At 42.0% G+C, this 15,209-nt stretch overlaps 1 protein-coding gene across 1 annotated transcript in view; it reads left to right on the top strand.

Annotated features, from left to right (window-relative positions):
* TECTA (tectorin alpha) overlaps positions 1 to 15,209 on the top strand; it is an 87,651-nt gene that overhangs the window by 22,189 nt on the left and 50,253 nt on the right. The window contains exons 4-7 of the mRNA XM_061592268.1: positions 910 to 1,047; positions 2,415 to 2,580; positions 10,637 to 11,049; positions 12,306 to 12,879. Of these exons, the coding sequence (XP_061448252.1) occupies positions 910 to 1,047; positions 2,415 to 2,580; positions 10,637 to 11,049; positions 12,306 to 12,879 (1,291 nt within the window). The remainder of the gene's footprint in view (positions 1 to 909; positions 1,048 to 2,414; positions 2,581 to 10,636; positions 11,050 to 12,305; positions 12,880 to 15,209) is intronic.

Below are 15,209 nucleotides of genomic sequence, written 5' to 3'. Positions count from 1 at the left end.
GCCAGGGACCGAACCTGTAACCTCTACCACTCAACTATCGCATTCAGCTAACACTGTATAAAAATCAGGTTATATACACATGAGACGAGCCCTTTAATTTCACAACTTGGTCACAGAAATCAATTTCATGGCTCAGATTAAAGGAAGACACCGTCATGCCAGAACAACATCTTCCCATTGGGGCTTTGAAATCCATTCACTGTTAAATTAATTTCTGGATGTTTTTGTTTTTTCTGCCTCAGATAGGAAGGTCTTCTAAACTGAAACAAAAAAATGAATCAATAGCCGACATATTCTTAGCAGGTAGATTTGGCAAGTCTCCTGACTGTGCAAGGATAGTTTTCAGTGCTAAATCCTGTTGATTGTGCTACAAAAGTCACGATTGCATTATTATACTATTTGAATAGGGAAAGTAACTGAATAAGATAATACTCCAACGGATAAAGATGTAATGGTGGAAAGATTTAGATCAGAAGTTCCAGTACAAAGTTTTATTCATGCTTTTTTTCAGTGCTTACTCTAACACTGCCATCTATAGGACATACAAAGTACAACATAGGTAAATTAAGATTTTTATTGGAACAGCGTCTGTTGAGGCTGAATTGATAGCTGAAAGAAAAATTGGTGTGTGTGTATTTGGGGGAGGAACAAACAAATGCTCTTAACTCTTGCTTGCAAAACTTCAGGATTATTGTCCTAATTGCCCTTTTAATGTGCCATTGGGTTTTTAGTGATTAAAAAGGAAATATTGAAATTTAGCTTGTTGATACATAACGTTTGTTGTCTTTAAGTTCATGAATAAAAAGTTGCGGCTATTCAGGTTGTTTTTAATTGTTTGGGGGAATTATTCAAATGTGACCAAAGGCTATCATTTATCACAGTCTAAACAACTGTTTGTGCTTCAAACAGGTGAACACCTTCCAGGCTCTCCTGATCTCAGATGGAACATCCTCATTTGCCATGTTCAACTATGAGGAAATCAACTGGACCACTGGCACTGCAAGTGGAGGAGATCCTCTGACAGGCCTTGGTGGTGTGATGGCGCAGGTAGGACCTTATCCACGAGCTGTCTTCTCAAGTGACCATTGTGAACTTGGGTTGGGAAAGGCTGGCTTAGGCCATAACACATTTCATGTATTTATTTTAAACACATTTCTAAATGTCTTAATAGTTAAAAAGCAGCTTGTTAATCTTTAATATTAAATGTTAAGGTTTAAATGTTTTTCACGCTGTTTTGTCTTAATGTATTTTAAGATTTGTTTTTATGATGTTTTAAAGTGTTTTTAGTGCCTTGTTTGCCGCCCTGGGCTCCTGCTTGGAGGCAGGGCAGGATACAAATTAAATTATTATTATTATTATTATTATTATTATTATTATTATTATTATTATTAATAATAATAATAATAATAATAATAATAATAAGAAGAAGAAGAAGAAGAAGAAGAAGAAGAAGAAGAAGAAGAAGAAGAAGAAGAAGAAGAAGAAGTAGTAGTAGTAGTAGTAGTAGTAGTAGTAGTAGTAGTAGTAGTAGTAGTAGTAGCAGCAGTAGTAGTAGTAGTAGTAGTAGCAGCAGTAGTAGCAGCAGTAGCAGTAGTAGTAGCAGTAGTAGCAGTAGTAGCAGTAGTAGCAGTAGTAGTAGTAGCAGTAGTAGCAGTAGTAGCAGTAGCAGTAGTAGCAGTAGTAGTAGTAGTAGTAGTAGTAACGTGCTTTGTACTGAGTCAGACTATTGGTCCATCTAGCACGGTCTTGTCAACACTAGGGATGGGATCCATTGGCCAGTGCCGCTTCGAAAGCATTCTGTCGACCTAACAGACCAGTATCAATTTGAGTTTGTTCTTTGTCCACCAGCTGCTGGTTTTAACCGTTTTTCCCCCTTGCAAAAAATATTGATATCAATATTTTGAAAGGAAATATCAAAAAGGAAATATGATAAATGAAAGAAAATATTGATACAATTATCAATAGTTATATTTTAGATATATATATATATATGTATATATTTTAAATCCATTTTAGAAAATAGCTGTGGAAACTTGCTACTTAAAAATCTGGTCCTCAACAATAGAGAATAAGCAAATTAATGGAAAATTTGGTACCAAATCTGAACTGGGCAGAATTCTAACACATCCCTGGTCTACACTGAATGGCAGTGGCACTCTAGGATTTCAGGAAGGGGTTTTTCCTAGCCCTACCTAGAGACGCAGGGGATTGAATCTGGGACCTTGTGCATGCAAAGCAGATGATTCACCACTGTGCTATGACCATTCCCCAAGGTTCTACAAGATGGTTGTTTTCAACACATTATCTGATGCCAACTGCTAGAGTGAAGTCAAAGATAAAGCTTAGCCTGAGAGACATATTTCTGGGTTCGTTTGGGTGTTTTGCAAATGAATCTTGCATTTTCTGTTTCGTAGGCTGGCTTCAACGGTGGAAATAGCACCAACTTCTTTAGCATACCTGGTTCTAGAACCCCAGCTATAGTCAACATAGAAGACACAACCAATGTCAATGTGCCGGGCCGCTGGGTGTTCAAAATTGATGGGAGAGAAATAGATCCAGCCAATGGGTGCAGTTTTAGAGGTAAGTAATTGTAAGAACCCACATTATACTGAATCAAACCATTGGTCCATCCAGCTCAGTATTGGCTACACTGACTGTCAGTAGCTCTCTAGAGTTTCAGACAAGGGTCTTTTCCAGCCCAGAAGCAATTCGCTAATAGGCAAAAAACCCTCTTGGTTTAAGAACTTCCCTATAGCCAACAGATATTGCTATCAAACTTTAAAAAGCAGGGAAATTGGGCGGCTATAGTGAATGCACCAGGGGAGCAGGAGACCTGACCTCCTCTTTGAGATATTGTACTACCCTACAAATTGTCAAAATGCAAACACAATTTGGGTTGATCTTTCACAGTCCAATCCACTTCTTATGTAGCTTGGAAGAATTTGATAACTTGTGCCTCTGAGCATATGGTGAGTGGTGACAGGGGAGAAGAGAGTGGATGATGAAGAGCAGAGGGGAGGAGAGGGGATAGAAGCAGGTGAAAGGGAGAGGGGAGGAGGAGGGCAGATTTGATCATTTGCATGCTTAGTGAATTCATTGGAATTTACTCCCATGCAATCATGCTTAGGATAGATGAAACTGACCACAGGGGAGGAGGAGAAAGGGGAGGAGGAGAAAGGGGAGGGAGGGAGTGGGCAGGGGAGGAGGAGGAAGAAGGAAGATGGGGAGGAGAGGAAGAAGGGAGGAGGAGGGGAGAGGAGAAGGGAAGGGGAAGGGGAGGAGAAAGAGAGAAGGGGAAAAGAGAAGGAGAGAGGGGAGGGGGAGAGGCAGGGGAAAGGCAGGTTTGATCATCTACATGCTCATTGAATTCAATGGAATTTATTCCTGTGCAATCATGCATAGGATAGGTGAAACTGACCATGGGGGAGGAGGAGGAGGAGGAGGAGGGAGAGGGAGAGGGAAATGGAAGGAGGAGGAGGGACATGGCAGGAGAGAGGGGATAGGAGGGAAAGGGAAGTCTCCTAACAACTCTCAGCACCCTTCCCAAACTATATTTCCCAGGATTCTTTGGGGAAGCCATGACTGTTTTAAAGTGGGGACAATGTCTGGTGAAGGTGTGATTCCGTGATTACCCAGCCAAGCAGCTGTTAGTCTGGCTTTTATAACACTGACAGATGGTTCTTACTGAGCATACCTGCGCTATCATAAACTCCAATGTTAAGTTTCTTAAATGAATTAAAAATGAGCCATGCATGTTTTTAACTTTTAAACTGCAGAGGATGAAGGTCAGAGTATGGGGCTAGGTCAGTAATAGGATTACATGCACTCTGTGAACATGGCTGATTTTTCAATTAATTTCAACAAATTATGAGACCACTGTCAGAAAAAAGTCCAACAGGGGTCTGGATTATTTTACTTGTGTTTTAGACTTTGAACTCTGGATTCTCTCTGAGTGTTTTGTGTATCACCATGAAAACTTAGAGAGTTGTTAAGCAAGTGTTTCTGAGTTCAGGACTATTACGTTTTGTAAGATTTTGTTTTTAAATGAGCTTATGGGAAGCAGCAGAATGGCATGGAGGTATTTTCAAATTAACATGGTGGAATGTGAAAAATCCATGTTGGCCATAGTATACAGCCATTCTTGTGGCTGTATAATAAATACCTGATCTGGCAGGCTGCCTCTTTAGTAATACTTGGCAGGTTTTTTTGATACAAGAGCATTCCAAATGCTTCATGTAGATTATGTTAATAATCCTTACAACAGCATTCCCCAATCTGGTGCCCTCCAGATGTTTTGGACTACAACTCTGAATATTAGGCAGGCGCCATCTCTGCTATCTTTTTGGTGCCTTTTGAAGACTTTCCTCTTTCAACAAGCCTTTTAGGTTGAGACCTATCCCAGTCTGCGTTTGTGTTAGAATTGCTTAATATGTTTTTTAGTGTTTTTAACCCTTTTAAAAGTTTTTTAAAAAAATGTTTTTAACGCTGTTTTGTTTTAATGTATTTTAAGATCTGTTTTTAAGTGTTTCTAGCACTTTGTTTGCTAAGGCTGCTGCTGGGAGGAAGAGCGGCATACAAATTAAATAAATAATAAATAAATAAGCTCCCATATTTCCTGACCATTGGCCATGCTACTTGGGGCTCATGGGAGTTCTAGTCCAAACCATCTGAAGGGCACCAGTTGGGGAAGGCTTGCTTACAATGATATTGTGAAGTAGGTCAGTGTTATCCCCGTGTTGCAGACACTGAGCCTGAGGGAATAGCGCTTGGCCTTAGGTCACCTAGTAAACATTGTGTCTGAGGGGGAACATTTGACGTGGGAGTTCCCTGACTCAGTCACTGTGTATGAATCCTTCATATATATCTTATTCATTTATGATGGTGTAAGAGGGCATGACAAGCCACATCTGCACAAAAAAGAATCCAATTTTTTAAACCTGTTTAACTGGAGCTGTCATCCAGTTTCACCCTAAACTGAAAAACTTTCTGTGAAGTGATGGCGCTCTTTCTGAAGGAATTCTGGGAGCTATAGGTTGGAGGGGAAACAAGCTATGACAGTGTTGTAGTGTATTATAATTTCTTAATATTTGTCCATCGTTACTAGTAATATTAATGTTAATTAATGCAGAGCATCTTAAAATCATTATCTTAACCTGTATGATAATAAAGAAAAAAATATATAGTGGAGACAGTTAAGTGCCTTCTTCATTAAAAATGGATCTCATTTAATACTAGTTAAGTTGCATCGTGCTCTCACTTCCATTATTGTCTGGGGTAGTAGCAATTAACTGATTCCAAAGCAGTAGCTGTCTTAGTCTCTTGAAGTATTAACTTTGAAGAATCCTGTTAGGCTTCAATATATATTAGCGGTGGAGAGCTGCTGGCCCTCCATTTGTTGCCAGACTCCAACTCTCATCATCCTTGGCCATTGGCTAAGCTGGCTGGAACCAATGGGAATTGGAAGGCCACAGATTAGCCACATGGCCAATGGCCCATCTAGTCCAGCATTCTGTTCTCACAGTGGCCAACTAGATGCCTATGGGAAGCCCGTAAGCAGGATGTGAGTGCAACAGCATCCTCCCACTCGTATTCCCTTGCCACTGAAATTCACAGGCATGCTGCCTCCAGTACTAGATCATGACTAGTGACCATTAATAGCCTTATTCCCCCACAAAACTTGTCTTATTCCCTTTTAAAACTGACCGGTTTTTGTGACCATTGTCAGATCTTGTGGTAGTGAATGTAGTTTAACTACATGCTATGTGAAGAAGCACTTCCTTTTGTCTGTCCTGAATCAGAGTCAGCAGGAGTGCCCACAGGATTTTCTGGGCCCAGTATACTGTACTGTATGCAGTCTGGGTCCTCTGCTGCATTCCCTGAAGACACAAATTTGCATACATTTGATGTCAAATGCAAACTTGTTGGCTCTTTTGCCCATGGGAGTAGAGTGCCAAAAATAAAGCAGGGGTCACACACAGCTAATAAGATATCTAACAGACCAAACAAATGATGCTTTCCCCATAATTCCATACTATAAAAAGCTTACTCTGTTTAATATCTGCCTGCCACATAGCTGTTAAAAGCGTGAGAGCCCTGCTGTTCTCCAATGCCAACCTTAAACCATGCAAAGAACTCAAGTTTCATGAGTTGTAAACGAATTGCGTTACTGTAGGTCTTTCACCTGCTGATCTCAGGCTGGCAATGCTCCATTCAGTTATAAGGCATTATTTTCTGTTCCATCCGGTATTCATTGCATGCAGCACTGTTTTTGTTCCACTGCAGTTCAACTTCTGCCAAAAACTATGCTATTGACCTTGCTGTCCTCTGCGGTGAAATTACATAATTTATGCAATTAATAACATAAATTATGTAAGTTACTTTGTCATCACAGTTATTCCACCACGTTCATTTCAGTGCAAAGGAAACACAATGTAAATAGGGGAAAGAATGCAATCAGTTACGTATCTTTGCAGACTGAAAGCAGTATCAACAGTGAATGCTATTCATATTTGCTGGGTTGATTTCCATTCTGAACATTGGAGGAATAAGTGAACCCTGGCAATTTCTCCTCCCGCTTCTCTTTTCATCGAAATTCTCTGACATCCCTAGTTGTAATCTAGCAACAGTTGGAGGGCCACAGGTTCCCCATACCTGGGATAAACTATAATCACACAGTTGCTTCACGTGGGAACCTCTCTTTGGATACCTTTTTGTTGTCATAGGGACTCTTTAAGGCAGGAGTGAGGGACCTGTGGCCCTACAGATGTTGTTGGACTACAACTCCCATCATCTCATGACCATTGGCCATGTTGGCTAACACCAATGAGAGGGCCACAGGTTCTCCATCCCTGCTTTGTCTGCCACAGCATGTCCTGAGACCAGAGGAGACTGGTAGCTCCGATGTCAGTGGGGCAGTGTTTTAGTCTGAACTTTCAAGGAGCTGTCCAAGGTGCCTTGGACACCTAGCATTGGAGCCACCAGTCTCCACTCCTTGAGGCCCTGAAACGTTCTCATAATTTTCTGTTAACAGAGACAATGTGCAAATTGTGCTAACATAATTTGCAACCAACAGCCATTAAAACAAGAGCCATCCCCCTTTATTACTACTCCTTCTACTAAGTTATGAACCTCTTGAGTTAGATTTTTAAAATGCCAGTGCTGACAGGGGTCCTATTAACCTTATCTTTACAAATGCAATGCTTCGACTGATAACACGTGAGCCTCTCCTGCACGTTCTGTTAGAAATGCCATCACATTAAAAAGACGCTAGGTCTGATCACAGCTTTCCCAACTCCTGAATTATGGATCTTAAATGTGTTGCAAACCTCTCCATATAATGTTTGTGCAAGCGTCAGTGTAACAGTACCAAAACTATATCTGCAATCCCATAGAGACTTGGCTGCATAGAGATTATAGCAGTAACAGTTTAGACATATAAAGAGGCTCCTTTCACTCCTGAAGCCTTTTCTGTCGTCAGGGAATATCCACTCTGTGCCACATGCCTGGAAATGGCAGGGATCGAAATATTCATTGGCACTAGCGCTGGGCTGTGTAGCTCCAAGGCTGACCCACAGATGGGTCAACTTGGAGGCAGAGTCAACTGCAAGCCAGGAGCTGAGCTGAAAAGTTTGTCCAAAGCTTTGGAGGTGAGGGTGGGATGAAATGAGGACGCAGGCAAGCAAGCAGGATGCAGGGATGGAGAGAAATAAAGGAGGAACAGGCAGGCTAACAGGCAGACATACTGAAAGGAAGGTTAGGGAGGCACCGATACAAGGCCAGAATGGTGCCCAGGCAGAGAATATGATGGAACTCACAAGGAAGCTTCCATGTCCTGATGGCAGTTGGTAGAATATTCTATGTGCAGGGCAGGAACAAGGTCTTGGGTCTTAAGTAGGGATGGAAGGATCTGTTCATGTTGGTTCTCTTCCATATGATACTGCTTTAAATGTATAGTGCAGATAGGGCCCAAAAGAGAACATTTGTTGATGCAGCCCTGTAGGTAGATCTGGGAAGGTAGAGAACACAAATCATTGCCTGTTGAATTGCCCTTTAACTAATCAGTCAGTGTGTACACTAGGGTTACCAGGTTCGGTCCTTGAGACTGATCCTGTATCTTTAGGAGAAAAGAAAGTCAGCCAAGTGCAGGTGTTCTTGCAACACTGTAATGGGAAAAACCAGAAGGTGGAATTCTGCCTTCCCCCTGAACAACTTGTAAAGATACAGAAGACCTTTTGGAGGCTGGGCCTGGCAACCAAGAGGTCTTCTGTATCTTTAAAAGTTGTGGAGAGGGGAGGGAGAATTCCATCTTCTGGTTTTTCCCATTACAGTGTTGCAAGAACACCTGCACTTGGCTGATTTTCTTTATTCCTAAAGATACAGGATCAGTCTCAGGGACTGAAACTGGCAACCCTAGTGTACATTCTTTGCTAATATTCTACAGTCTGCCTTAGCTCAGGCTTTGTTTACTTCTTGCCAACCTAAGGTAACAAAATTTGCTTTGGCTGCAAAGAAAAACGGAGTCCATTATATTAAAGACTGCAGGGTAATTCGTGCTTTTGATTATTTTTAAAAGTGGCATTTTGAGGTTTAATATTCTGTTAATGATTATTATAAAGCTTGAGTGGATGTATTTTGTTTGTTTTTCTGTTGGAGGAGGCATCACTGAAGTGATTATCATTATCCTGATTTGCTTATATTGGATTGTATTCAACTAAGTCCCACTCGGAATACACCCACTGAAATTAACAAACCTAACTTAATCATGGCTATTAACTTCAATGGGTCTGAGTAGGACTGGCTTTGAATTCCATCTATTCTATATACTGGATGTTTCTCCTTTTTATTTTTGGGTCAAGGTGACCATTGGCTACACTATATAAGCCAGGGATGGGAAACCTCAGGTCTGGGGCCTGAATGTGGCCTCCCCAGGCCTCTGTCTGGCCCTCAGAACTCTCCACACCCCTCAGCAGTCCTGCTGTGTATCCTCTTTCAGTGTTTCTGCCTGGCTAGAATGTGTCATTGAACTCTGATTCTGCTTCTTGTTTACCTAATTGGACAAAGAAGGGTATGTGTTTGTGTGTGTCTGTGCAGAAACTCGCCTACTCTGCAAAGGTTGCTCCACCCAGTTTTGCTTCTGATTCCACCCACCACAAGCATGTGGCCCCCAGAAGGTTACCTGGGAGGGAATGTGGTTCTCAGGCTGAAAAACATTCCCCACCTCTGATACAACCAAGCAATCTAAAGTTTGTGTGAAATATACGCATGGGTTACTTTCAGTACAGTAATGCGACTATCATAAAGTATGGTGGCTTCAGGATTATGCTACTTGATGTTTAATTACCACTAATTCATACTGGAGGAAAATGAGCCTAACTAAGCAATTGCAAATTAATGCCCCTTGAGTTGCAAACATAACTCACCCATTGCTATTAGAATTCAGTTACAGCAGTAATGGCGGGTTTGAGATGTAACTCACGCTGTGTGGATGTAGTAATTTGTTGGTGCCAGAAGCCTTTGCTGCAGCTTAATTGTGGTCAGTGCACTGTGATTTGAACATCTGCAAATCATCTTTCCCCCCTCTCCTGTTGGTGAGTGTAGAAGTGACATCTATAAAATTCCAGGAGGTCATGCTATTCAATGTGATTGTCATTTGTAATGTGTGTTTAAAACGCCGAGCTGGAAGAAGGAAGTATGTGTGTATGCAGGCTGGAGAATGACAAGGTGGTGGAGGAACACACCCTGAATAATAAAGCATCATGTTTCATGGTGAAAGGTGATTATAGGCATCTGGTTGGCCAACATGAGAACAGGATGAAGGACTAGACAGGCCTTTGCCCCAATCCAGCAGCAAGGCCCATTGTTTGGTCTTATATTGTTTGGAACTGGTTGTTAGTGTAGACAGTCCCTGCCTCAGCAGTAGTCAACATCATGTCTTCCAGATGTGCATTGGCCATGCTGGCTGGGGCTGAAGGGAACTGTAATCTGGAGAGCATCATGTGGATTACCCTGCCATAGCTAAAAGGGAGCCATGCAGTTGTTTCATACAGCTGCAGTTCCCAAGATCTGAAATGGATTGGGTAGAACACTCCTGGTGCGTGTGTGTGTCTGGTGGTGGTGGTGGTAAGAATCTGTCCCACATCCAAAGCCCTGATGGCTAGCTGTGGCCAGAGCAGGAGGTGAGGGAGGTTCTATTCAGCCCAAGATCTGGCCACAACAGTAAATTTTCAACTTCTCTGAAAGTTCAGCAAATAGGTAGGTATTCTAACATATTTTAAAAGAATATTTCATAGCTTCGAACCAGTGGTGGCTTCAGCACCTTTGACAGCTCCTGGAAAGTTTGGACTAAGACCCAGAGTGGATTCCACTGCCCCACTGATATGGAGCCACCAGCTGCCACTGCTTTGGATCCATCTTTTGGCTGAAAAACCCTGGTTAGTTTTTCCACATCATCAAGGGCAGATAACAGAGAACAAAGCCCCTTGAGTGGGCCTGAGGTGGCAACATGGGTTGGTGCGTTGCTGCCATTGCTGTCATTTCAATGGCAAACGAATTGTCCAGGCCAGACTTAGAAAAAGCAGCTGTCAGGGGGTTTGCTGCAGAAGGGTCCGATTCATACATTTTATATTGTTATTTTTAGGCCAGTTTCTCCGTCAGGGAGAGATATTCTGGGAAAGCACAAACTGCTCCACCAAGTGTCGTTGCCTGGATTTCAACAATGAGATATTCTGCCAGGAAGCGTCCTGTGGCCCCTACGAACTATGTGAGCCAAAGGATAAGTTCTACCAGTGTGTGCCAGTGGAAAGCAGCACTTGTGTCGTGTTTGGGGATCCCCATTACCACACTTTCGATGGCTTCCTCTTCCACTTCCAGGGGTCCTGCTCCTACCTCCTTGCCAGGCAGTGCTGGCCGGGATCCAGCCTCCCTTTCTTCAGTGTGGAAGCCAAGAATGAGAATCGAGGCGCCTCTTCTGTTTCCTGGCTGAAGGATATCTCCATTGAAGTTTATTCGCACAAGATTATCATCCCCAAGGGCAGTTTCGGGAAAATTATGGTGAGATTCAATTATTTCATTATGGGGAGAATTTTTACTGAATTAAGGGGTCTTTACTTATTTAAGTCTAAGGCTAAACTGAAAAGGTGTTTTGCAAGCATTTTTGGCAGTGAAAAAATCAACCCTCCCCTTTTTTGCAATTTTTTATTTTATTTATTTATTTTTTTTGCAGTCATAATAAAGGAAATATTGGCTCAGAACCCACTTGACACTGTTTTTTGTAGGCCTCTCTCATTAATACTGGGGATATCTTGTCTAGGTTATTATTTTGACACTGAAATGGCATTCATGTGATCTTCACTTTGCTGGGAAGTTCATGCTTGATTTCCAGAAGTGTGTGTAGCTGCTGACTGGATGTACCCTTTAGGGAGGGATGGTCAACCAATGGCCCTCAGGCTGGATACAGCTCCAGAAGCAATTTTCCTAGTCCTCATTAAGTTTTTTAAGTTGTAAGAAACAGAGATGCCACAATACAATGTTACATCTTCCTTCACATTTCAATATTACATCTTTTTATTTAAATGTACCTATTTATATGTAATGCTGTGCCTGAACACGTGTACTCCATTACTGTGACGTCTTTCTTGTTATTGGCATTTTGCTGGCTCTTGAAGACACATCCATTTAGGCAAGCATTCCCCTAAACTTGAACTTCCTGATCTAATTGTTTTAATTGCTTTTTAACTCTTTTATTTGTTATGCTTTTTAACTGGCTTGTTTTATTATCTATTTTATTCATGGAGGGTTTTAATGTTTTGATGGAATTATTTTATTGTGTATATTAATTATGTGTGGATTTTATAATTGATTTTATCCTTGTAGACTGCTTAGAAGCTATTTTGGCATGTAAGCAGTATATAAATTGCATAATAATAGTAGTAATAATAATAAATGGTGCCAACTTGAAACTGAACACCTCCAGGTTCCTGTTTAGAGAACAGAGTACTACCACCACCCCAGCTATAGAAGTAGGGTTTATCTGCCTTAGGATCTAAAACTGAACTTTCTGGTAGGATTCCATATTGCTAGAAATGTTTCGGTTTTGCTCACAACTGGTTTGTGTCTTTGTCCAGTGCTTAGTTAATTTTTGGTGCTTTATAATGAGAATAATATTCTTAACAATAATGGTCAAGGCAGTAGAAAGGCATGTTATAGAGGTAGTAAATAAATCCTTTTTGGACCCTTCCATTTTGTTATATATTTTGTTCTGCATTTAAAAATCAAGTGACATTTTGCATTTTGTACCCATCCTGCAGATAGATGACTTGGTCATGTCTCTCCCTGTCTTCCTGGAATTGGGAGCAATAAAAATCTATCAGAGTGGTTTGTCGACAGCAGTAGAAACCGACTTTGGCCTTTTAGTGACCTACGATGGAGATCATTATGCTGCTATTTCTGTCCCAGGCTCCTATATCAATGCCACGTGTGGACTCTGTGGGAACTATAACAAGAATCCTGAGGACGATGCGATGCGCTCCGATGGGAAACAAGCCACATCAGTGCTGGATCTGGGGGAGAGCTGGCGAGTCTATCACCCCGAATGGAAATGTTCTCCAGGCTGCTTAGACAACTGCAGCCTTTGCGATGCAGCAATGGAGTCTCTCTATTTTGGCTCTGAGCACTGTGGCTTTATCAACAAAACTGAAGGCCCCCTGTGGGAATGTGGTGCCGTCGTTGACCCCACAGCATTTGTCCACAGCTGCGTTTATGACTTGTGTAGCATCCGAGATAATGGTACGGGAGGCCTCTGCCAAGGTATTCAAGCTTACGCCTTGGTTTGCCAAGCCCTTGGGATCCCCATCGGAGACTGGAGAGTGCAGGCAGGATGTGGTGAGTGAGCATACAAGGGCACTTCAGAAAGATACAACCTTCCAGAAGTTAACAAGATGGGAAGTGGAACCTGAGCTTTTAGGGTGCGAAAGCAAGACCTCTGCTCTCCTGTGTAACATAAGCCAGGGATACAGATCCTGTGGCCTTCCAAATGTTGCTGGACTACAACTCCCATCATCCCTGACCATTGCTCATGCTGGCTAGGGTTAGGGGAGAAGTTTGATCACATTTGAAGGTGAATTTAACCTAATCCACACTTTCTGAAACGATATGCAAATGAAAACACAGCCATCCTTCAAAATTCTACAATTCTCAGAGGTCCCTGGGAAGAGGGATTGATTGTTAAACCACTCTGGGAATTGTAGCTCTGTGAGGGGAATCAGGGTCTTCTAACAACTCTCAGCACTATTGGCAAAGCACAGTTCCCAGGATTCTTTGACAGAAGCCGCGGCTGCTGAAAGTGGTATAATAGTGCTTTAAATGTATAGTGCAGATGGGGCCATAGATATGATTTTGTGGACAATTTAGTTTTATTTTTTATTTAACAAAATTTATATACCGCTTGCTTGTGAAAAACCTCTACGCGATTTTTATTTATTTATTTATTTCAGCCATTTCTATACCGCTTTATATATATAAAAATCTCTAAGCGGTGTACAGAAGATAAAACAACAGCAAATATTATAAAAATATACAATAAAGCCTCAATCCAAAAGCATACATAATACAAATTAAATAAATATTAAAACCATTGCTTTGCACTTCTCCACTCAACACCTCTTAACCTCCTGGCTCCCACCCAGGACTCCACCCATCCACCCAGGACTCCACCCATCTACCCTGGCTCTCAGCCAGGGTCCAACACACACAAATCACCCCTAAAGCCTCACAAGCTTCCCAGAGGATCCCAAAAATGGCGAACAGAAGGATGTGGGGGCAGCTGGAGGCAGGACGCCATTCTTGCCGAGGCAGAGTAGGTAGAAGTGCGGGGCATGGAAGATGAGCTCCAGGTGGTGGCATGAGATGAAGCTGGAGTGGCCCATGTTGAAGTCCACCGAGTTCTCTATTCTTTATGGGAGCTCAGTGGCTTTGCTTTGAAGGTTCTCTGTTGCGGAAAAAGTTCCCAGTGTGAACAGGATCATGCTACGCAGCATGGCACAAAGCAAAAGGCTGTGGCTATGGCAACTTGGCAGATCAAAGTGAGCTGCAGATAAGAACAGGGGTGCATCAGAGGAGAGGAAGCAGATTTAACATATTAAAAAGCAATTCCAACACAGACGCAGACTTGGATAAGGTCTCTACTGAAAAAGCTTGTTGAAAGAGGAAGGTCTTCGGTAGGCGCTAAAAAGATAACAGAAATGGCACCTGTCTAATATTTAAGGGGAGGGAATTCCAAAGGGTAATGCCACTACAAAAACGGTCCATTTCCTATGTTGTGCAGATAAGATGATATCTGCAGGAGGCCCTCATCTGCACAGCACAGTGATTGATGATGAAAGGGAGTTCCAAAGAGTAGGTGCCACTGCAGTAAAGGCCCAATTCTGACCAAGCAGAATGAACCTCCTGATTTATTTATTTATTATTTATTGAGATATTTGTATACGACCTCTTATGCAAGCATTTCAAGGTGGTGTACAGTAGATTCAAAAAATGCAATGAAACATATACAATTAAAATCAAGTCCAATCAAGCAGTCAGTAAGAATACTTAAAATATTACAGTGGCTAGCATCAACAGACAGCAAAAGCCATGGTGAACAAGCAAGTTTTTAGCAACCACCAGAATTATATCAAAGTTGGTGCCTCTCTTATTTCTGGGGGAAGACCATCCCAGCATGTGGGCACCACTACTTAAAAGGCCCTCTTGCTGGTTGTTCCCAGATAGACATCTGCAGGCTGTGGCACAACAGGAGGCTCTCTGATGATGATCTTGGTTATTAGGCAGATCTTTTTAGTAACCTTGCTTTCATTAGCATTTTGGTAGATTGCGTCCTTCCCCATCTTTGGGGCATCGGTGGCTGTCACAGCTGTCCTCCTCGAATAAACCAGCAGATAAGGTCTCTGGGTGGGAGAATCCTGCAGGGCTCACTGCTGCCAGTAGGCAGAGAAAGACGGATGATAATAGGATGGTATCTGCAGGATGCCCTGTCCTGCAGAACTCAATGATCAGGTGGGTATGTAAGGGATGAGACAATCCATTTTGTACTACAGTTCCCACAACCTTGCTGGATGGGTCTAAGGATGGGGGAGAAATTTGATTCCATTCACACTTCAAGGTAAATCTACCTAATTTGCACTTTCAGAAATGATATGCAAAGTGACACATAGACA

Source organism: Rhineura floridana, chromosome 12 (assembly GCF_030035675.1).
Source record: "Rhineura floridana isolate rRhiFlo1 chromosome 12, rRhiFlo1.hap2, whole genome shotgun sequence".
Taxonomy (NCBI): domain Eukaryota; kingdom Metazoa; phylum Chordata; class Lepidosauria; order Squamata; family Rhineuridae; genus Rhineura; species Rhineura floridana.
Note: the sequence above shows the minus strand (reverse complement) of the source record. Positions and strands in the feature narration are given on the sequence as shown.